The sequence below is a fragment of the Grampus griseus genome, assembly GCF_964374135.1.
Source record: "Grampus griseus genome assembly, chromosome: 20".
NCBI classification, from domain to species: domain Eukaryota; kingdom Metazoa; phylum Chordata; class Mammalia; order Artiodactyla; family Delphinidae; genus Grampus; species Grampus griseus.
This window is the reverse complement of record NC_139014.1, coordinates 49,538,310-49,563,024: the sequence shown is the minus strand read 5'-3', so window position 1 is coordinate 49,563,024 and position 24,715 is coordinate 49,538,310. Positions and strand designations below refer to the sequence as shown.

Genomic DNA, 24,715 nt, shown 5'->3' with positions numbered 1-24,715 from the left:
GGGATTGCTGGGTCATATGGTAGTTCTATTTTTAGTTTTTTAAGGAACCTCCATACTGTTCTCCATAGTGGCTGTATCAATTTACATTCCCACCAACAGTGCAAGAGGGTTCCCTTTTCTCCACACCCTCTCCAGCATTTATTGTTTGTAGATTTTTTGATGATGGCCATTCTGACTGGTGTGAGTTGATATTTCATTGTAGTTTTGATTTGCATTTCTCTAATGATTAATGATGTTGAGCATTCTTTCATGCGTTTGCTGGCAATGTGTATATCTTATTTGGAGAAATGTCTATTTAGGTCTTCTGCCCATTTTTGGATTGGGGTGTTTTTTTGATATTGAGCTGCATGAGCTGCTTGTAAATTTTGGAGATTAATCCTTTGTCAGTTGCTTCATTTGCAAATATTTTCTCCCATTCTGAGGGTTGTCTTTTCGTCTTGTTTATGGTTTCCTTCAATCATTCTTAAAGTCCAAAAAAGCATTAATCATTTTTAAGACTGCTAAATTTGCCTGCATTAAAATTTAAAATCTCTACTCATCATAGATGAGTAATTTGTAACTTTTTTAAAGTGAAAAGACAGTTACAAATTAAGAGATTGGCATCGTACAGAGCTATCCTGGAGTATCCAAAATATATCCCAAACTTCTACAATCAATTAAAAACAAATACAAGGGGGCTTCCCTGGTGGCGCAGTGGTTGAGAGTCCGCCTGCCGATGCAGGGGACACGGGTTCGTGCCCCGGTCTGGGAAGACCCCACATGCCGCGGAGCGGCTAGGCCCGTGAGCCATGGCCGCTGAGCCTGCGCGTCCGGAGACAGGTATATAAAAATATAAGTAAAAATATATAAAAATATAAGTAATTTTTAATTTTGTCATGAGGTAACAAGGAATCTAGTCTTGAGAATGTAATAGAATATCAATGTATTAGACAAGATTATTGCACAAATTGGGGCTAGAAACTACTCAGGATATAAGACAAAAATCAGAGATGTAGAGACTTGGTTGCACTATTATTTACAATGGTGATAAATTGGAAACTAAATACCCAGTGGTTAAGTGAATGTTGGCAAATGCAAATGATAGATATTAGAAAGTTATTATAAATTTTTTTTTTTTTTTTTTGCTGTACGCGGGCCTCTCACTGTTGTGGCCTCTCCCGTTGTGGGGCACAGGCTCCAGACGCGCAGGCTCAGCAGCCATGGCTCACGGGCCCAGCTGCTCCGTGGCATGTGGGATCTTCCTGGACCGGGACACGAACCCGTGTCCCCTGCATCGGCAGGCAGACTCTCAACCACTGCGCCACCAGGGAAGCCCTGTACTTTTTAAAGTTAATTATTTATTTATTTATTTGGTTGCACCGGGTCTTAGTTGCAGCACGTGAGATCTAGTTCCTGGACCAGGGATAGAACCCGGGCCCCCTGCATTGGAAGCATGGAGTCTTAACCACTGGACCACCAGGGAAGTCCCTATTTTTGTACTTTAAATTCTGTTTTATTGTCCTGTCTATTCATGAACCAGTACCATATTTTACATGAATAAATATGCCTTCATAATATGTATTTAATTTTTTAATGCCTGCCATTACTTTGACACTCTTTCCTTCAAATGGTGGAGCCTAATTTCCCTCCTAAATGTGGTCCATACTTAATGACTCACTTCCAGCAAACAGAATGTAGTGGAGGTGATGCTATGTGACTTCCTAGGCTAGGTCATATAAAGGATAGCTCTACCTAGCTAACTCACTATTGGATTACTTGCTCTAGGGGAAGCTAGCTACCATGTCATGAGGACACTTAGGCAGCCCTTTGGAAAGGCCCACATAGTAAGACACTGAATCCTCCTTCCAGCAGAAAGCACCCACTTGGCAATCATGTGTATCAGCCACCCTGGAGGTGAGTCCTCCTAGTAGATCCCAAGCCAGAGCTGCCTAGCCAGTCCACTTATGAAATCCTGGCCCACTGAAACTGTGAGAGATAATAAATGTTTGTCATTTAAAGCCACTAATTTGGTGGGTAACTGGTTATGCAACAATAATATATGTTTAAGGCTTTATAATATTCGATAAAACTATCCTCTATTCTTCTTTTTCAGAGTTTTCCTGACTATTCTCATTTTTTGATATCTATAAGCTTTAGTATTCATTTGGTTAATGTGTGTGTGTGTGGTTTGTATACATAAAGAGAGAAAGAAATTATGTTATAAATTAATTTTAGAAAAATCAACATCTTTGTCTTCCTATCAAAGAAAATGATTTATTTTTCCATCTGTCCAAGTCTTCTTTTGTGTCCTTCATTAGTATGTATTTTAAAGTTTCGTTCATATACTTTCCACATTTATCACTTAGTATTGGTTAGTCTTAGATATTTTTTTAAATGATATCTTTATCCATTTCACACTCTAATGGTTTGGGTCATATAAATAACACCTACTGATGATTTCTGCATATTAAAATAGTTTTCTATTTTAGTGCCTTTACCAAATTATCTCATTTTACAGTAGTTTCTTGGTTGATTTTCTTAGGTTTCCCATATATGCAATTATATCATCTACCAATAGCAGTAATCATTATACCCCAAATATTTCTCTTTTGTCTAATGTATTCTATGGGTCCCAGAATACAAATACCATAAATTCAGAGATTTCTGTTACTTTGTAACCTGCTTTGTTAACAAACAAGCACATGAAATAGTGCTTGGCACAGAGCATATGCCCACTAAATATCTGAAGTAATTAAATTAACTGCATGGACTAGGAGCTCCAGTATAGGGCACCCTGACCTTGTTCCTGACTTTAGTGTGAATGTCTCTATATTTCCCCATTAAGCTTGATGTTGGCTTTTAGGCTGACTCAAATGTACTATTATCCCATGTTAAATAAGTATGTGCCTATTCTTATTATATTGAGCATTTTTATCTGAAATGGTTTTTTAGTTTTAGCAAATGCACCATTTTTATAATAACAGTAAAATTATTTTTCAAAAATTCTTTCCACATTAAAAGGATTTAAATATTTTAATTCAACAAGTGAAATACAGAAGAACAGTAGCCATAAAACCATGGAGATGGTAATTTAAACAAGAACAAAAATGCTTAATTTATACTATTTAAACTTCATCACTACTTAAATTTCACTCATTACTTTAGTATAATATCTCATTTCAGCATCTACAATTTTAACAAATGCTTGGAAAGTTTTTTGTTCAGAAACAGATGCTGGTCTGACAGAAACACATTTAAAAATATTCTTTTTCTGGTCATAGTTTCCAACACACCTATGAACTCGGCCTCTAATCAGTCTTGGAAGTTCACGATCCTGTTTTTAAAAAAATAAATATCAATAAAGTTATTTATTACTTCATTTGAATTTCAGTTTTTTAAATAATATGATCAACTAAATATGAATCACTCCAAAATGCTGTAATTCCCTTACCTCATTTAGGGCCCCACTGCAACAAGACCATAATAGTTAGTCGTAAATGGGTGCCCTGACACAGAAGACCTTCACTTGGGTAGGGCTTCTTACAAGCTAGTGAGCTGCTGCTTCTTAAAAGACTGAATAATTCCCAATATAATGGCACATGAATATTCACTTCTATTAGACTTCCAGAGTTCTACTTTCAGTAGATGACAGACTAGGTAGTTCAGACCAACTTTCCCACTGAAAACAACTAGAACACCTGGATAGAATATTTATTTAAAAATATCCTCATAGACACCAGAGAGATAAAAGGCAGTGAGGAGTTACAGAGACCCCATCTGAGAGAGGATAGGAGTTCAGAATGGGGCCTGATATTTGGGGATGCTTTACCCCCTGAGGTATCTGCTAATTACAGTCAAGGCAATTTGAGAGTCTTAAGAGACTTAGCAGAGCTTCTGACAGCTCATAGGGCTAGAGAAAAAATGGACTCCAGGGTCCCCCAAAGAAAAGAGATTCTGGTAACCACCCCGCCCCCACCCCAGGCTTAGGGTTGGGAGACTCAAAAGGGTTGTGCCCTAATGGGACTAGTGAGCCAGAAAAAGACCAGCCAGCTCCAAATCCTCTCAGTCATGAATAAAATTATTCTGAGATTTCTTTCGCTAAACAGTCATAAAAAGCACTAACTATAAAGGAAAATGTTGATAATTGCTAAAGGACCATATTAAAGTGAAGATTTTCTTTTCCTCAGAAGCCACTCCTAAGCCTGAAAAAGCAAACCACAGAGTATGAGAAGATATTTGCAATGTACATAATAGAGAAAGAACTTGTACTCAGAATAGTTTTTTCAAAAACTCCTATAAATCAATAAGGAAAAAAAATAATTCAACAGAAAAAAATTAGAAGAAGCCTGTACAGATTTTTCAAAAGAAGATATCTAACTGGCCAGTAAACATCAAAAGTGCTGAACCTCATTAGTCACCAGGGAATTGGAGAGAAATGAGATAGCACTAAACGTACCCACTAGAATGGCTAAAATAAAAAACAATGACTACTAAATGTTGATAAGAATGCAGAGAAACTACAACTCTCCTATGCTAATTTTGAGTACGTAAACTGTTACAACCCTTTGGAAAATTCTTTGGCAATAACTACTGTATTAGAACATACAAATGCACTACAATTCAGGAATTTTACTTCTAGGTATATACCCAACAGAAAGGCATGCATGTGCACAACAAGAGACATATATAAGAATGTTCACAGAGTATTATTCATAATAAAAAAAAACCAAGAAACAACCAAGATGCCCACCAACAGTAGAACAGAAAACTAAATTGTGATATATTCATACAAAAGAATATTGTACATAGAAATATAAATAAATGAACTTTAGCTACATGCAACAACACAGATGAATCTTACGTTGTGTTGAATGAAAGAAACCAGACATAAAACAAGACGTACCACGTGATACTATTTATATAAAATTCAAAAACAGGCAGAATTAATTTATGATATTAAAAGTCACAGTAGTGGTTACTTGTAGGCAGAAAACAAGAGGGAGTGAATGGGAAGAGGCACAAGGATGCTAGGGTGATAGCAATGTTCTATTTCTTAACCTTGGTAATGTTCACTTTGTGATACCTTCATAGAATTGTACAGTTATGATTTGTGCATTTTTCTGTATGTGTTATATTTTAATAAAAGTTTTTTTAAAACTTATCAGACTAAAGAAAAATAATAAGCTTTCAAGATATTAGAAAAATTAATAACATGACAGCTACTATTTCTTGATCATCTGCTATGTGTCAGATGCTATACATTCATATATTTTATTATCTAATCTTCAAAACAACCTTTCAAAGTAGGAATTAGTCTCCCCAATTTACAGATTAAAAAACTGATGCTCAAGAAGTTTAAGGAGCTCACTCAAGGTCATACAGCTAATAAATGGTGGAGTACAAATTGGAATCCAAGTGTGATTTCAGAATTAAGCCCAATTTCAGAATTAATGCCAAACTATTTTACAAAGTATGTAAGTCTTATAAAGTTTCCAGCCTCCTTTGTTACCAAGCTCTTCCCTACGTCCCAGCCCACTCTCTCTGCATTCCCCCAAGTTCATAACCACTACCCTTACCCCCATCACTTACTAACTCTACACTCCGGTAATTGTAAACTACTTGCAGTTTCCTGAACAATCCAGGCTCTATCTGAGCTTCATGTCTTTACGTGTGCTGCTCCCTCACCTTAGACTGTGTTCCTCCAACCTCTTCCCCCACCTCCCAACACTTTGGCTTAATTCATTAGACCTTAAATATCTAAGACAAGACTACATTCTTCAAAAATCTTCCCCTGATCTGACCCATCCTCCCTATCTACTTCTATAGCACCCTGCACACACCACTTGTCATACCATTTATCATACCACAGTGTAACATTTATGTTTCCGTCTTTCTACCTGAGATTATAAACTCTTTGAGAGAAAGAGCCATTTACCACTTTTATTCCACTTTGTATCCCCTGCATCTAGCACAGCGCCTGGCATATAGCAGCCCTCCATTTTAGTTGAACAAATAAATAATTTTAAAATCATAATTAAAACCAAACAAAATGTTGAAAGTACCACTAAATCATTAACAGAATTTCTACTACAGTGGAATTATAGCCTGCATTTGTATGTTTTTGTTGGCATAGGCTTTGCAAAGAATACTTAAACAGATACTCACTATTTCATAAAATACACAAGGCAGAGTATTTTTCCCATCTCTCAGAAGAAAAGTCTTTGAACAATATGGGCCAGGTGTAACAGCTGAATCGAGAACAGCTAAGCAACATTGAAATAGAGGGGGAAAAAATCAGTGTTGGTAAAATGCAAATAAAGTTTAACAAAGAGAAGTTGATATTTAAATAGCTATTCCCACACCAACCTCTCATAGTTTTGTTTATACATTGATAAGAAAACATCTTAAGAGGGAAAGATATTTCTGAAACTTTTATTCTAAGGAAAGCAAAATTTCTGGCCCTCTCCAACCTAGGATCAGGTTATATGACAAAGTTTATACAACTGACAATAGCTGGCCATCTGAAGCTTTTTTCTTTGAATGTGTTTGATGGAGTGGTTAAATCCTCAGACCAGTCTACTACATTATAGTAAACAAAATACACAAGTATAACAAATAAACATCATGGTTTAATGAAAAAAAAGCATTGAATTAGAATCAGAAGTCATGCAATTGAGTCTCAGTTCTTCAACTTACTAAATCGAACAACTGTTTAACCTCTTTCAAATCTGTTTCATCTATAAAATTCAAATGATAATTCATGTTTATCTCAAGAAATTACGATCAAATGAGACCATTATTCATTCCTTTAATAACCATCTATTAGGTACTGATAGTGAACATTTGTTACTTTGAGGTCAGCCTCCATTTCCCCTAATAATACCCAGATTTTCCTTTAGGAAATCTCTCCTATGCCATTCTTAGCCATATGATTTGGATGGGATTTGTCCCCACCCCTAGACCCAGGAGTAACCTGAGACTGATGTAAGCCAGTCAATGTACCCCCTTCCTCAGCTACAGAGCTCAGGGTTGCAGTGATGGGCCTGTTGCCCAGACAGAAATGATGATATGCAAGGGGTCATTTGCTAGTTTCTGGGAAAGAGCAACCAGAAGAAACTATCAAAGAATGTGACTGTGGTATAAGGAAGAATGTGTGGTATAGAGAATTTTGATAATCTTCTTAATGTCATAAGGGAAGAGTCAGAAGCTGCTGGAGAGACCATAATTGGAGCCTCAGGATGAAGCCAACACTAACAGGATAGAAAGATGGCTAAATCTCAAAAACATAATGCTGGATGAAAATGTAAACTCTATATTTTAAAACACATAAAACAGTAAATAAATATATATAAATTTATGAAATCAGATGTATAGAGTAAAATTATAAAAGCATGGAAAGGAAAGATACCATAGTGATTATCTCTAGAGAAGAAGAAAAATGGATAGCAGTTTTCAAAGATATCTATAACAATAGGTAGGTGGATATTTATTCTCTGTATTTTTCTGTATGTTTAAAATATTTCATAATTTAAATTAAATATTTTATTTAGCCTATGGAAATAAATGTTTTGAATCTCTACTTCTTGTTTCTCTCTTCAGTCTAAGTAAAATTAAATTCCAGAAACATTTTACAAAACTCTCCTCCCTTTTAAATATTAATTTAGAAAACAGGCTAATTGTAGGGTGTTTACTCATATCAGTAAAGGATTCTTCACAAATGTTCTTTCAGAATATTTGATTTATAATTTAACTTATATACAAAATTACTACTGGATTTAGTGTAATATAGTAGAAAGAACACTCTGTTGAGAATAAGAAGACTTGGGGTCTAGATCCATTTCTGCTGCTAACTAGCATTATGATTTTTAGTCAAGTCTATTTTAATTATTTGCCCCACTTCCTCACCTACCTCAAGGGTTGGGTTAGATTACTTTTAAGAATCTTTCCATTTTTGACATTATGAATTAGAATTCTTCTACCATGAATAATCAAATACATCTAATGTCACACAAATCTATGACAGATACAGGAACTGAAGAAAATCCTAATAAACCGTAATCTCCTTTTATAAAATGTTATTTTTCTTTAAGATCCCCTAGGTATTCCTATTAACATTCAAAATTATTGTCCAAATGGTATTACTGAAGTATTTTTGAAGTAGTATACCTACCTAATATTTCAAAAAGAAGTACAGTTTTCTGTGCATGTGCACACCAGTACTTCATGCTTTCAATAACTGCAGATATAATTCTTAAAGAATTCTCTTTCTCCTTAAGCTTTAACTGATACAATGATGCTTCCTTCTGAAAAAATGAAAACATGGCATTAGAAAAACCTGTCATTTTTTTCGTCATACTCATTCACTTTTCTATGTAAAGATTCTAGGTCCTTATAATAGGCAAATGTGTAAAATATGTTAAAAGACTATGTAAAATACGTAAAAGGAACTATTGACAATTTTAGTACAGTTACTCCCCTAAATTAAAGGCATCATTAGTACTTTATAAAGGAGGAGAAACTAGAATGCACTTGGAGAAAATTAATCAAGAAGAGGATTATTTTTTTTCTTTTTATCTCTGTTTTATATGGGCATTTATTCACTCATTCATTTGTTGATTCTTTGAATATTTTTAAAGCATCATGTGCCAATCCTGTGATAAACACAGGTGAGTAAAACACAATTCCTTTCCCTAACGTGCTCACACTGAGAGGGAACCCAGACACATTCATTCATTCATTCATTCCAAAAGTATTTATTGGTACCTACTATGTGCCAAACATAGCTAATGAGGAAACAGTACTGAACAAAACAGACAATCTATCTACCTTCAGAGACTGTACAGTCTAATAGGGGATTCAGAAAATAAATACAGAATGTCAGGAATTGCTATATCCTATGCATTAAAAAAAATAAACAGGGTAAAAGGATAAAAAGAGACAGGGATTATTATTTTAAATAGGTTGTTGAGTGAGGACTGAGTGAACAGCAAGTGTAAAAACCTTGAGATGGGAATGTGTTTGGCATTTTTAAAGATCAACTAAAAGGGTGGAATGGCCAAGATGGCAGAGTAGGAAGACCCTGAGCCCACCTCCTCCCATGGGCACACCGAAATTACAACTATTTACAGAGCAATTATTGATGAGAAAAACCAGAAGACTAGCAGATAAGAAATTCTACAACTGAAGATATAAAGAAAGAACCACAACAAGACTGGTAGGAGGGAAGATACAAGGTATAGTCAAGACCCATACCCCCAGGGTGGGCAACCCACAAATGGGAGGTTAATTGCAATCACAGAGCACCAGGACCTGGCCTGCCCACCAGCCTGTTGGACCAGTACTGGCATGCCTCAGGCCAAGAAAGTAGGCAGGCCTACAAGAAAGAGGAAGGAAGGGAGGGAAGGAGGGAGGAAAAGAAAGCCTGATGACATAAGGTCATACAAAAATAAAAGTTGAACTAATTAACTAAAATTTTAAAAGATCAACTAAGAATACAGTGTGCTAAGATACTAATTTTGGGGGGAGGGGGCACCTTCCTTCATGAGGGCAGTGGCATATGCAGGAACACTTGATGGAACACTTTTTTCCAACTACAATTACCTTCCCTCCTCTTCCCATACCTAACGAAGATATGAATGCTTCCTGTTGAGGATTACTGCCATAATGAGCCACTGTTACTAAGGTGACTATCATATCATTCTTGTGTACAAGGAAACAAGGTTGAGAACCACTGTGGAACATGCAATATTAGTCAGATTTCCAGAAAAAAAAATTTACCCCAGATGGCTTATTGAAAAAACTGCTTACAGGTGTATGGGCAGAATAAACATAGGGTACTTAAGCACTCAAAGACTAACAACAATAAGAAACTTCTACCACTCCTAGGCTGAAAGGACAGAGGAGGAAATAAAATTACCAAGCCTGTGAAATCTGGACTTACGGAGGGGCTACATCATGCAGGGACACAGCTACCACCTGAGACACAACACTTAAGTGGCGGGGGGGGGGGAATGGGACAACCCAACCTCTCTCTCTACCCTTTGATGTCCTGCCTGGGACTTCCACTCCCACTGGCTGACTCCTAACAGAAGCCAGCTAATGGATCCCAGAATGATGCACTATGTAGGACCATTCAGCCTTCCAGAACACAGACAAGGGCAGAGGATAAAGAATCTATTAGACCAGGTGGCGAGCAAGGGAAGATCGCAAACAGCCAGAACATATATGAAAGACATTTACAAAGAATGACTAGAATGAGAGGTGGAGAGAGGAAATAAGGCTGAGGCACAGGTATGGGGAAGAATATAAACCGAAGCAGAGTCATATTAGAGTGCGTTTAGAGAACTGTGAAGAGTCTGAAATGGCTGGAGCATTGAAGAATTAGTGAAATATGGAATACGAAGCTGTAAAAGTAAATAAGACCAGATTACAGAGCAGAAGTCAGCAAACTACGGCCTGCAGGCCAAATCTAATCTGCTGTGTTTTTTGGGTAAATTTTCATTGGAACTCAGCCACACCAATTAATTTATGAATTATCTATGGCTGCTTTTAAGGTACAACAGCAGAGTTGAGTGGTATAGTTGAATACTTGCAAGAGAGACAATATGGCCCATAAAGCCAAAAATATTTACTATCTAACCCTTTACAGAAAAAGTTTGCTGACCCCTATTAAAAAAAAAAAAGAGTGACATATGAAGAACTTGAAGAATTGCTGCAAGCAATGGATAAACTATCATCATCTCAATAATTAGCAAACAGTGAAATTCAGAACCTGGTAGGAAATTCTAAAGCAACTCTGAAAAGCAGCAGCCATTCACAACCTCTAAGAAAATATTTTGGACACTAACATATACCTACTCCAACAGAACTGGGTATTTGTGCTAATCAAGTAATGCATACCAGGGGAGTGATTTCAAACGCTCTTATCTCTGTAATTTTCTAAATACTTATCTCATTTTTTTAATGTAAATACAAAAATGCAAATAATATTTAAAAGTTTACCTTGAGGGTGTTTTCTTCTGGAAAACCATCCAACATTTTTTTCTTAAATTGATTTTGTTGAAAACTGGGCTTAAATGCCTGTAATGAACTGTTTTTGTCTAGACTTCTCATTGTGGAGCCAGATATTTTTGACGGATGTGTTTGTGTGAGTACTTCACTTTCTCTTTGGTGAGATAAGTTAGTAGATTCAGATACTCTTAAATGTTTCCATTGTTGAGCTCCCAAATTCACTGGACATGAATTTATTCCATTATTTGTCATTAGATTTGTTCTTTTGCACTGAGGCTTAAAATCATTTCTATCCCAAGTTTTTAAAGTGGTATTTTTGTTGCCGTCTCTGTAGCAGAAATAGTTTTGTTTTTTAAATTAGTATTAATTTTGTTTCTATATACTTTTTCATAAGTGAAAGAAAATTATTAATGAAAATTTGCATTTACGTGGTAATTTGTGGTTTATAAACTACTTTGTAATTACTAAACAGTTAGAAATTCCAAATACATCATCACAACAACCCTATATTAGGGTTGGTGAGGAAACTGAGTCTTGAGGAGGAAGTAACTTGCCCAAAGTCATATAGCAAGTTACTGACAATCCAAAACCCAGAGAATCCTAGTCTCCCAACTCAAAGTCCAGTGCCATAGAGTATATTTCTAAATTATACAAGCCTTTATATGACAGTGGTTATGAACCCTCAGGGGCCACGGCAGTGAAAGCACCAAGTCCTAATCACCAGACCACCAGGGAACTCCCTGCTTCCTTTTTTATACATTTATTTTTAAATTTTCTACAAAGTAAAATTTTCAAAAGTTAAACTATTGCTCGTCAGTGATTTTAAATCACAAGGAAAATAGATATAGGCAGGGTAGACAGCTGTTTGATTAGAAATTTTGTACTTTTACCGTGTAGCTTAAAAACTCTACTTATGAATATGTTTCAGCATTTTACTAGCTACATTAACCTAAGTGAGCTGTACCAGTTCATCAGAACATGATGTTAATGAGGCCAAAATCAAAAGTATAATTTCTGAGCAGGCTAGTTAAGAGTTCCACAGGGAAAAACTAGTCTAAGTCACAAATGCTTATTCCTGAATAATTTTCCTAAAAATACCACAAGTACCACAAGCGGGCAAACAATGCAACCCATACCTTGTTAGGGAAAATAATCCAAGAAAACGTTTAAGTTCCCTAGACCAGATTATATGGGACCTGAGGCTTATATAATTTAGGGAGCTTTCGTAAGTAAATTAGGTACAAAATTCAGTATGAAAATAATGAGAAAAGAAATCACCACAAATAATTTAAAATTATTTTAAGTTGATAAATACCACAAACAGCCCAATATCCAGGAAAAACTTATTATCATTAAGTAACTGCCTAATAACACCTCTATAAAATTTTTTCCTACATTAATCACCTCTTCATATGGCAACAATTTTATATTCAACAGACAGAATAGAAACATAATTTTTTCCTTCCTCATGGCTGTGGAAATTACTTTTATTTTCATAGTTTAGGAAAGTTTCTTTTAGCTTTACAACTCCTTATCGGTAACAATGCATCTGCAACTTTCTCCAATGTTTTCGTTCAGGAGGTGCTCCTAGCCTGGGGAAATGCCTTGATATTTCTGTTTAAAAATTAATTAATTGATTAATGGCTATCTCTGGATCAGTGTGACTATGAATAACTTTCTTCCATTTACTTTTTTTTCTAGAGTGATTATATTATTTTTATAATAAGAACAGTAGGCTATTATAGAAAAAAAATACTTTATCTTCCCTTAAAAGCAATTTATTGAGCTTTCCTGGTGGTGCAGTGGTTAAGAATCCACCTGCCAATGCAGGGGACACAGATTCAAGCCCTGGTCTGGGAAGATCCCACACACCATGGAGCAACTAAGCCCATACGCCACAACTACTGAGCCTGCGCTCTAGAGCCCGTGAGCCACAACTACTGAGTCCACGCATCACAACTACTGAAGTCCTCGTGCCTAGAGCCCGTGCTCCGCAACAAGAGAAGCCACTGCAATGAAAAGCCCACGCACCGCAACCAAGAGTAGCCCCTGCTCCCCGCAACTAGACAAAGCCCACGCACAGCAACAAAGACCCAATGCAGCCAAAAATAAATAAATAAATTTATAAAAACCAATTTATTGATCTATCTAAACCTATTTGCCAGGTTGTGCCCAATTTCCAGTTTCTAAAGTCTTCACCTCTCCTCAACTGAGATTTCTTAACCATCAAGTGCAATCCCAATTTCTCTAAGACCAGTTATTTAATTATAGGAGCTTTAGTATGAAAGCTTGAAGATGTTAAATCCGTTCACCTTGCTTATTGTCTAGTATACTAATTCTGGTAAATTAAACCTATCTTGACAACTTGTCTAATAGCTTAATACCTATAAGAATAGGAGTCTACATTGCTCTTGCAAATTCCATGTTTCAAGAGATTCTAGACAAGGGTTATCAGGTAAAATGCAGGATGCCCAGTTAAATTTGAATTTCAAATAAATAACAAATAAGATTTTAGTATAATTATGTCCCAAATATTACATGTGACATATACTAAAAAATTATTTGTCCGTTATCTGAAATTCAAATTTTACTGGGCATCCTATATTTTTATTTGCTAAATCTTGCAATGTTAGCCTAGATTCTAAACCTAAGCATAGAACCAGTTAAAAGATCTTCAGCAGATTACTAACTGCCTACTTGGGTTTTCAAATGTCTTCTGCTCCTGGATTTTGTTGTTATATTCCAACTGTCTGACAGATCATTTATTATTTTAAATTGGAATATCCAATACTGGCTGCCTATCCATATTACAATCTGTTACCTAATTCTCTAATGTCTATCAGAATGCATTTTCTCCTAGCACTTGCAGCTGGAACTATGCCTCCGAGGACCATCTCAAACCACTGAATAGGCCTAGTTTGAAGCAGTGGTACTGAAGAAAGAACTGACTGGTCCTGAGGAAACTAGCATGAGTAATAAAAACAATAATAAATTTTTAAAAATAAAAATACTGTTTTGTTGTATGAACCCCTTTATTAAAAGTTTCCCCCTTTTTAAAAAATATGGTATCTTCATCTACTAAAAGTGAAGGTTAGGGCTTCCCTGGTGGCGCAGTGGTTGCGAGTCCGCCTGCCGATGCAGCGGACACGGGTTCGTGCCCCGGTTCGGGAAGATCCCACATGCCGCGGAGCGGCTGGGTCCGTGAGCCATGGCCGCTGAGCCTGCGCGTCCGGAGCCTGTGCTCCGCAACGGGAGAGGCCACAACAGTGAGAAGACCGCTTACCGCAAAAAAAAAAAAAAAAAAAGTGAAGGTTATGTTAACTTCACAGGGTTGTTTTAAGGATCATTAAAATAACATAACAAAGCACTAACCAATGAGTGATATATGATCTGGGGTTGGGGTTGTTTTCCAATACTTTGTTTCCAAAATTATTTCTTTCAGTAGTTTGCCACTTACCCAAAAATACTAAAAGTCCAACCTAAAAAAAATAATCCATGTCCTTTATCTATTCATTTTTTTCGTATTATTTAGACATTAAACTTATGATATTTCTGGCAAAGACCCAAAAGTACCCTCACCATCTTTTTTTTTTCTTTTTAATAAATTTATTTGTTTTTGGCTGCGTTGGGTCTTCGTTGCTGTGCGCAGGCTTTCTCTAGTTGTGGTGAGCGGGGGCTACTCTTCGTTGCGGTGTGCGGGCCTCTCATTGTCGTGGCTTCTCTTGTTGCGGAGCACAGGCTCTGGGCGTGAGGGCTTCAGTAGTTGTGGCTCGCGGGCTCCTGAGCGCAGGCTCAGTAGTTGTGGCGCACGGGCTTAGTTGCTCCGCGGCATGTGGGATCCTCCCGGGCCAGGGCTTGAACCCGCATCTCCTAGCATTGACAGGCGGACTCTTAACCACTGCGCCACCAGGGAAGCCCTACCCTCACCATCTTAACATATGCTTATGATTTCATTCTCTGTCTTTCTTTCTTATTCCATCCTATTTACCTTGGAGCTGATTATCTTACTGGGGTAAGGCTCAGCATTCTATTTGGTTCTCAATACCTAAATATATCCGACATTTTTTTTTCATTTTTTTTTTAACATCTTTATTGGAGTATAATTGCTTTACAATGGTGTGTTAGTTTCTGCTTTATAACAAAGTGAATCAGCTATACATATACATATATCCCCATATCTCCTCCCTCTTGTATCTCCCTCCCACCCTCCCTATCCCACCCCTCTAGGTGGTCACAAAGCACCGAACTGATATCCATGTGCTATGCGCCTGCTTCCTACTAGCTATCTATTTTACAGTTGGTAGTACACTTAGATACAGTTATTCTTGACTCTTTAACTATTGTCAATTAGATCATTAATAATCCACAGCAAAATCATAAATTCATGGTGATATTTACAAAAATTTCATTATAACATGAAGTATTCTTTGAAAATATAATCACTGCCAAATTTACCTATTTTTAAAGTTATATATGGCATGTTCTCTTCTTTTATAAAACACAGCTAATATCACTATAGTTAGTTATTAAGTATATAAATTTCCTAAATATAATTCTGTTTAAAAAAGGAAGAATAGATAGAGGAGGAGGGAAGGGACTAAAGGAGGAGATGGGAAGGAGAAGTATGAATAGAGTAAGAAAAATCATAAGTAGACTCACCTCCAACCACTCTTGCTTCTTTCAGCATTTAATTGAATAGATTTAGACACAGAATCTTGACTTCTCAGGGGATGAGAAACTGAATGTGGTATTTGCCTTTCAAGGAAATACGTCTTATTAACTATTAATAATTTGTTCCCCAATTGAGAAATATAAAAATATAAAATATATATAGAAGAATAACATCAGTCTGTAACAGACACATACATTCATTGGTATATATTTTTCCACATACCCTGTGTTCACTGTTTTCGTTAAAGGAGGCAGCTCTGGATTCATAGCTTCCCAGGCCCAATCTCAAAAGATACAAGTAATATAGGTAAGAGTAAGATAGGGAGCATTTTTTGAAATAATTCTTTCATATTTATTTAATATATGGGGGGAGGCAGTTGAAAGTTTGAAGGAGAAAAGGACTTGAATATATGGACATGTTCTTCAATAGTACTTTGTTGTGGAATTTGTCATAGGCTGCCTTATTAATTTTTTAGATGTCTTTCTTTCCCACTGTATTCTAAGCAAGGTAATAGTTTAATCTGTATCTCTTGCACAGTCAATCCTAGTATAGCACCTTGTATTTTGTAACATAAATTCAGTGTAATCAATGTTTCTTAATCCCAACCCACAGCAAGAAATACATCGAAACCCGGAATATATACAGGCATGGTGTGCAAGTGTATGCGCGCACGTGTGTGTCTGAGGGAGAATATAACAATTTTACTATCAATTCTTATTCTTACTATATGATATACTGACACTTTCTATTCTATTCTTTTCTATTTTATTCTCTTCTATTTATTTTTTAAAAGGTTATTTCCTAACCTACTAATGGATCAATAAAAAAAATTTGAAAAACACTGATCTAGTCCTATCTCTTGCCCAATATAAGAATCTTGTTATATCTCTGACAGATAGTAATCCTGGTCAGAGTTTGAAAAGTTCAGTACTTAGGAGAATGCACACTTCCCTATGGAACAACTCAAATTGTGATTTTTCAAGATCATCTATCATTCATACTACTTATAAAAATATTTTAAATAGTAGAGAACTTTTTAAATGACAGAAGATGACCACTTATGCAGCATATCCATGTGAATTTTTAATTTTTTATCCATAAAAATGAGAATAATATGAAATTCATACTTCCAATTCCTCAAATGTGGAAGAAAACAAAATAACTATAGATGTAAAAGTAGATTAAGGTCTATGGTTGCACAAGGATTTTTAAATTCTAGTTGCATAAAATCCTATTAAAGATTTTTAAGTGTGCCCCCCCAAAAATGTAAATGTATGTAACCAGCATGTACCAAGTATATTTCAGACTGTCTGACTGTCCATGCCTTCTTCCATAGAGAAGTAAAAAGTAAGCAAACATTAAGACCTTTCAGCACAAACCACCACAGCTAATTGTTTCAGATATGAGAGGCTAACCATAAAGATAAGTTAGGATTTCAGTGACCGCATTTAATATGAGCTGAAGCAGAGGCTCTCTGTCTCTAGATTTTGAATCAAGAGAAACAGAGGGCAGCCAATGATGGACCCTGAGAACTAGAACTAAAAGGTTATGTTAACACCAAGCAAAAGCAATTTAGTTCACATGCCAGTCAAAGCTATAAGGAAGCCAATGGGATGAAAGAGTGAAAAGCCAATAAATGAAAAATGGCAAAAATTATGTAAGAAGAGAAAAAAGACTAGGGGCAAGCACTAGAAATTCCTGGGCTTCTACCCTTCCTAAGGTCTACTTTCTTCCATTTTTCCCGTGTTCCCATTCACACTTATCCTTGAGTTTCTCCATTCTTTATCACCAACTATCACCAAATTTTTATAACTCAAGGAACTTGAGTTTCTCCATTCTTTATCACCAAATGTTTAAGTCACAATATCTATACGTGTTTTGAAAGAGAAAAAAAACCTTTACAATATAGGTTACTACTTCATTAGAACAAAGGCTCCAGATTTAAGATACTCCATTTAAATGCTAAGACACTCTTGTAGACAAGGAAACTCAAACTACTATACTGGAATGTTCAGAAAGAACCAAGTAATCCCTATAATTGGATACTGGAAAGAAGAAAAAAATAAACTTTCTATTTCCATTATAATAAAACAGAAATGGTAATTTTCTATAATCCTATTTCTTATTTTCTGAAAATTTTCACCTTATTTTCTTACCTGTTGGTAGAGGAGGGAAATCATAACTGTCAGAAGCAGTACTGATACCTGGATCATTTTTAAGTGGATTGGATGTTAATGGCTGTCTATTCCTCTTTTTCTGATTGAACAGTGGTACAGGCAAACAGCCTAAATTGAATGTACCGATAAATAAGTACATAATAGGCAAATAGTCAGATCTAGTTATAGACTAATTACTAGTATATAATAATTCACGATTTGAATTTGTCTGCTTCTATACATTAATTTTATATTTATTACAGATATATTTCTATAGATTTGGAATTTTTTTACACTCTTTTTAAGATCCTGAATAGCCTTGTTTGTCTCTCTAAAAACTCCTTTCTTGTTCTATGTTGACACTGCCTTAATTCCTCTTATTTGGCAGTAATTCCCATCTCCTCCCTCATCCCCCTACCCTTTCCAAATCCACTTTTTGTTTTCCTTACTTCCCTCCTGTGCTTGCTTATCACCATATCAACTGGAGGGGACACTTCAAGTACAATAGAGGTAAGGGAGAACCAAAATTTGACCCATTTTGCTTTCCAAAACCCTAACCACTCTCTGACTATGGTAGCATACCCTTTAAGGCCATGGTTCTCAAACTCTACTTTGACTAAGATTTATCTGTGGTTATGCTTAACATGCCAGTTTTTAGACCCCACCCTCATAGATTTTATTTCAATCGACTTGCTTTGGAAACCAAAACTCTGCAATTTCAACAAGAACTCCAGGTGTCTGTAATGCATATTTTCTGTGGATCATTTTGAGAATGCCTTAGAGTGATAGTAATAAATCCAAATGAGAATAAATACTACTCCAAACCCTCCAGTTAAGGGACCTGGGATCTCAAGTCAGGTCAAAAGTCAGAACACTAAAACTAGAAGGGATCTCAGAGGAAAAAGAAAAAGCTTACACATTGCCACAGTGAAAGAACCTAGATGGGGCCCACACTTCCTAACTCTCAGTTCAGATATCTTGCCACTATACCATGCTCTAGTTGGTCCATCAACACTTACACTTACATGAGCATATAGATTCTGGTAACTGTCTGATGAACGGCTGGGAAAATGATGTGGGCTCAGACTGTCTGAATTTGAATTACAACTTCAAAGCATGTTTCAATTAAAATTTAAAGTATAAACTACGGCTGTTTCCTTAAACTCATTGTGCCAATATGGCATATAGTGAGAGGCAGAATAATATAGTGATTAAAAGAATGGAGTCTAGGTTCAAATCCTGGCTCTTCCACTTCATAAATTACTTATTTAACCTCTTTGTGCCTTTGTTTCTCATCTAGAAAACAGGGATGACAATAATAACTCTCTCAGAGTAAATAAATTAACATAAAATTAAATGCCCAGAATACAGTACACCCCCCATAAATAATAGCTATTGTTATCTTCATTGTGCATTATCATCATTCCTTTGGTTCTCTTCATTCTTGTCCTCTGTCCTTATACTAACAAATTGGAAAGCAGAAATGGCAAGGGAAGCTATTAGGGAAACAGAAGCACTTCTGAAAATATTTTAAATAGTCACAAATAAAAATTAAAATATTATTAATTTCATTATTTTCAGCTTACAAAGCACAAAACAACTCAAGCACATGGGATTTGTAGAAAGAATACAAGAGTAAATCCAGGAAAGTCTGATTTTACTTCCACCTAAGCCACTAAGTGTTTCGTAAGTTATTTTACTTCCTTCGACCTAAAAAGTAAAGAGGCTAGACTATATGTTCATTGTTTTTAAAAGTTCCTTCCAAAATGTTGCATCTATATACTATACAAGGTTTACATAGTATATACAAACTATAGAAATTTTAAAAATAAAAGTCAGTCAATACCTGCTGTATTTCGAGTTGAATTTTCATTTATGTTTCTCTTCATTTCCTTCGATATCAAAGTCTATAATTTTTTCTTTAGCGCTCCAACTTTACAACATGAAGTTGTTCGACTAAACCTTCAAAGAAAGAAATTTATACCTTGTATTGTGTCAACAACAAAATCAAGTTCTCAGCCTAGTAATTACTGAAATTTTGGTTTAAACCTATGGTTTTAAACCTGATAATGTAAACTCTCTGCCAGACTCTTTTGCTTTCTGAGTAAGAATTTACAGCATAACCCATTTTTCCAAATCTGTTTGAAATAAGACTAGTGTGGCTATAATCTTGCTTCCTAAACATATGTGGATTTTCACAGAGTCTACATAATTTATTTCAGAATCAAGGACCCACAGTGAGAATAATTCTGAACCAGATCTACAAAGAGGGAGAGGGACTACAACACTGGCAAACACACTTACAAGGCCAGGGAGGAAACATACACAATTGAACTAGCCATGTGAGAACGTATTCTGTGTCTCACTTTTAAAACACTGTGCAGATCATCTGCTTTGGCCATTAGTTTGAGATCCCTGGATTACATAAAGCCAAAGACTAAGGCCTCACTTAATATCCAGAATAATTGTACTGATAAGTTTCCCCTCCGTTTCTATAACTTAAACAAGTGAAATAAGATTTTTTTGTTTTTTCATTTACCACAGAATTTCTGTTGTAGTTTTTTCCATGTTTAGCCTCTTATATTTTGATCCCAATTTAATTCAATGAATACTTGCCTATTTCATGAAAAGGTAAGATTCAAATCTAAATAAGATCATTTCTGCTCCCAAGTTCTCTGCCCCATGAGACAAACAGACACGAACACCACTGAGTAACAATGCAAATCATACTGAGGTACATATTAATTTCCAAATATCGTTTCTAGAAATAAAACTTGGGAAACGTGAGGTCAGGGGCTGCCCCTGCTTTGTTTCCACAGATTGGTCTTGAACCTGGATATAGTATGCCCTTTAGAAAATATTCTTGATGCCGTTCTAGGAACCAAAACAGGTTATGTGACCTTTTCTCAGCCCAGAAATACCAACGCAACACACATCCTGAGCTTAGAGGGGGACGACAAGAGACTCAGGCAAACAAAAGCGCCACATCCTCCCGGGAACACTGACCCTGGGGGCAGGGGCCCTGAGGTGCCCCCCACTCCGGCTTCCCAATGGACCCTAATTACATTAAGGCGGGTGGTGACATCGATGTGCAGAAAGTTTGCTCAATGCGCACACACGCACACACCCCGCCCCTAAGACCGTTGCCTCAGAAAGAGGCCGTCGGGCCTACTTGGGCGCCTCTTGGGGAAAAAACATCAAGCTCCAGTCAGGGCTCACGTTCTCTCCCAATGAGCTCTCCTGACCCAGGGATCGCGGCAGTTTGGTAACTAGGGCCCACACAGACTCTTTCCCTCCTTGGCCCTCCTGTCATACGACACGCAACTTTAACCTTCAGGTTCCTCGCCTCCGTCAACCGCCACCGCGTCAGCCACCACCAGCCGCCTTCCCGCCGCCGAAAAGACGCGGAAGTCGTGCTCTGCGCATGCACGGCCCCGCCGCGCGCGACCGTCGGCGCAGGCGCAGAGGCCACCACCTGGGGGCTCGGCGCCGTGTCGTCGTCACTTCTGTGGACAAAGAGGGAAAGACACGCACCCCTTTTCCCTGGCATGGAAGCATGAACGCGCCTCACCTTGCGTTCTCATACTGTTGGGTACACTCCCTTTGGAGTTTTGCCCAGAGAGGGACAAGCCTGCTCAGCCAACCTTCGCCCCAGCTTCATCAGGAAGTTAGGCCAGAGCTGGTCGCCCAACCCCGTTCCCACACTCAAAAGTCATTTCTTAGGTCTAGACGTCAGTTTGCGAGATGCTGGTGGCACCTCAGAGTGTGCCTAGAATAGGGTAACTCAAAGGCCACAGGCCTCGGGCTTCCCTGGTGGTGCAGTGGTTGGGAGTCCGCCTGCCGATGCAGGGGACACAGGTTTGTGCCCCGGTCCGGGAAGGTCCCACATGCCGCGGAGCGGCTGGGCCCGTGAGCCGTGGCCGCTGAGCCTGTGCATCCGGAGCCTGTGCTCCGCAACGGGAGAGGCCACAACAGTGAGAGGCCCGCGTACCGCAAAAAAAAAAAAAAAAAAAAAGGCCACAGGCCTCAAAGCCAGGCCAGAGGGGTCTTTCTTGGTCTGGCTGAGAGTCTGAGTGAGGTCAAGCAGACGGGGCATTGGAGTCGCCAGGAGGCTGGGAGAGCTAGCCTGGGTTTAGATGACAGTCCCGCAAGGCCAAGCGTGGTCAGGAAGGCAGGGCCAGTGCTGCACAAGCTCGGGAAGAGAAGGAGTACATACCTTAGAGACCTAGGACCCTGGAGAGGAAAGGGAAGGTGCAGTGACCTGGGCTCTGGCCCTCGGCCATTGGACTGCCCCTCTCTGGCCCTTTGATCTCCGGCACGTTACCCCCGCTAAACCTACATTTCCTTCCTCAGTAAAATAGCAATAATAATACTTAATTGCCCTGAAGATGCTAAAAGAGAAAATGAACAGTTCTGACACACAGTAAATGCTCAATAAATGTTAGCCCTTATTTAATAACAGTAGCTGCCATTTATTGAGTACTTACTGGAGGCCAGGAATAATAATTCTACTTCTGTCTGGGTTCAAAGCCCATTTTTTGTTGTTACCCTACCTTCTGACCATTTGAAGACTGGGGTAGGTGAAGGGAAGAGTTACGAAGGGACCCAGAGATAAAGGGAATGTTGTTAGTGAAGTCCTAAGACTATGAGATCATGAGACTTAGTAGTAGTTTCTTTGAAGATTAGGCCAAATAAAAGAGAATGTTGGAAGATAGGATTAGAGGTAAATTGAGACCAGATAATAAAAGATCTTGAATGCCAAACTAAGGGATAAGTCTGAAGGAATAAGGTCTTCGTTTAATTTGGAAAAGAGAAGACTTCACACAATAAAATGTCTGAAAAAACTTGTCTTCATGGTTCCAGAGAGGAGATTTTTTAAAAAATGAGTAAAAACTTCAAGGAAGCAGATTTTGACCTGATATATACATATGTACACACACACATATGTAACACCATCTACCCCCCAAAATAGATTTCTCATTGAAAGAAAAAGACTTTAAACCCACTATGAGAAACATCCTGAGCTACATCTGTAAGGACTGCAGAAGTGGAATCTTTGCTAGCAGTTTATAAACCTAGCTGTTCTATCACTATCTTGTTCTGATTATCATTTATTTATTTCCACCTAGAAAGTTATTCTGGATGGATGACAGCTATAGGACCACAGGGGAAGAAAAAATTAAAATAGTAATAGTAGTTTGATTACATGACTGCTGGACAACCACACTGTGTATGAGATGCTTTATGTGTCGTATTGGAGAGAAAACCCTCTCATCCCCCAATCATACTATTTTGGAAACAACTCTGCCTTGAATTTGTTTCCTACAAATTTTCTGACATTGATCAATTGGACAGCCATGACTATGAAAAATTTATTCTCCCTTTGTTTTAAAGTATATTATTTTACTAATAAATCAGGCACCAACATCCCTACAAAACATTTGCAGTACTGGAAGTCAGGCTTATTTTTTTTAAGTCCTTCAAAACATTAAATATTCAACCTAATTGTGAGATAGTGACAACTAGAAAGGGTCTCACTTTGTATACTATGAGTTCTCTGAATTCTCGGAAAGAACTAGACTAATAAGAATTTGTATTTTTTGTAGGGTGTGCTTTGGGAAACAGGGAGTTAAAAATCTTTCGGAAGTTAACTTGGTATAAGAGTATGAAAAGCCTCTGTTGCTCTAGTTCTAAGGAAATGCTCTCCTTTTTTTCTAATAAAGCTTTCCGCAGAAGACAAACTCTGTACACAATAAACAGGGTAAGTATAGGACAGAATTACTACAATTCATTAACTCTCAAAAAAGTTATTCATTTTGACATGTAAGGGAGACTTTATTTATGAATGTTAGATGTGCTTCAGAGTGCTGTTCTGTTAAAATTCCATAAAACAAGCCTCGAAATGCAAGTCATTTGTGCCAGCTCCAAGTACATAGCTGAAGCAGCATTTCCAGAGAGACTAGGGCAAAGGACAGAGCTAACCACAAATTGGCAGAAAAGAAACAAACATAATCGAGTGTTAATAATTCACCATAGTTACTGCTCTTAAAACCAAAGTAACTAAACAATACGACTGTCATCTGTTTACATTTATGCTTGTTTTCTGCATCTCTACAATGAAGTGTTCAGTGTACACGGATGTGGGCAGAAAATCAAAGGGTGCAGGGCTTTATCTGAAATTAGAACAGTAATTTTAATGTGTACGTTTTGATTTTATTATTATGCTTTCTCTATCTCTGCATTATAATCTCTTAAAGGAAGAACACAGGTATTGGTTTATTAAATATTTTGAAGCATTCACATTTTATATTTCCATCATGTGTTTGTTTGTAAGCTTGTTTGTTTCCTGAGCACATTGTAGTGACTGTTCATGTGAATTCGGAAAGAGCAAAATTAGAACTTTGGGGAAAGCCAAAAATAACAGGGAACACCCTTTTGTTCTGTGAAAAACACTGGACTTAGATTCAGCAAACCTAGATCTCAGGCCTAGTTTTCTCCTGGAAGCTTGGGAAATTTAACAAGTTATTTAACCTCTTTTTTCTCTACCTCTGCAATAGGGATGTCAATACCTAACCCATCCTATCTCATAAAGTGGATATGTGAATAAACTGAGATAACGTATGCGGAAAAACATTATAAATTGAACTACTCTGCAGTTGTAATGAATTACTCTTGTCGTACCCCTTTCAAACAATCTCCCATTACTAGCACATAGTGTTTTCAGTACTTGAACATGTTTGACTTTCTGGATGATTGAGCATGAAATCAAATCGGATTTGGCTCAGAGTCATTTCTGCAAAGGGATGTAATCATCTTAGTACAGTATTCTGGATAGTTTCCCCTAATAAGACCCCCTCTTGAGTAACACATTCCAGTGGAGAGTCTCTGTTGCCAGTAA

General features: G+C 37.2%; 1 protein-coding gene across 1 annotated transcript; it reads right to left on the bottom strand.

Moving 5' to 3' along the window:
• Nucleotides 1-3,121: 3,121 nt before the first annotated feature.
• Nucleotides 3,122-21,258, bottom strand: SPATA22 (spermatogenesis associated 22; the record flags this gene model as incomplete). The annotated part of the gene is made up of 8 exons (XM_082679410.1): nt 21,143-21,258; nt 19,664-19,779; nt 15,884-15,944; nt 15,649-15,744; nt 10,981-11,317; nt 8,150-8,279; nt 6,145-6,242; nt 3,122-3,313 (listed from the first exon to the last, which is right to left on the bottom strand). Exons 2-8 carry the CDS (start codon nt 19,704-19,706, stop codon nt 3,122-3,124), a joined length of 957 nt encoding a protein of 318 aa, XP_082535536.1. The 5' UTR covers nt 19,707-19,779; nt 21,143-21,258.
• Nucleotides 21,259-24,715: the final 3,457 nt, after the last annotated feature.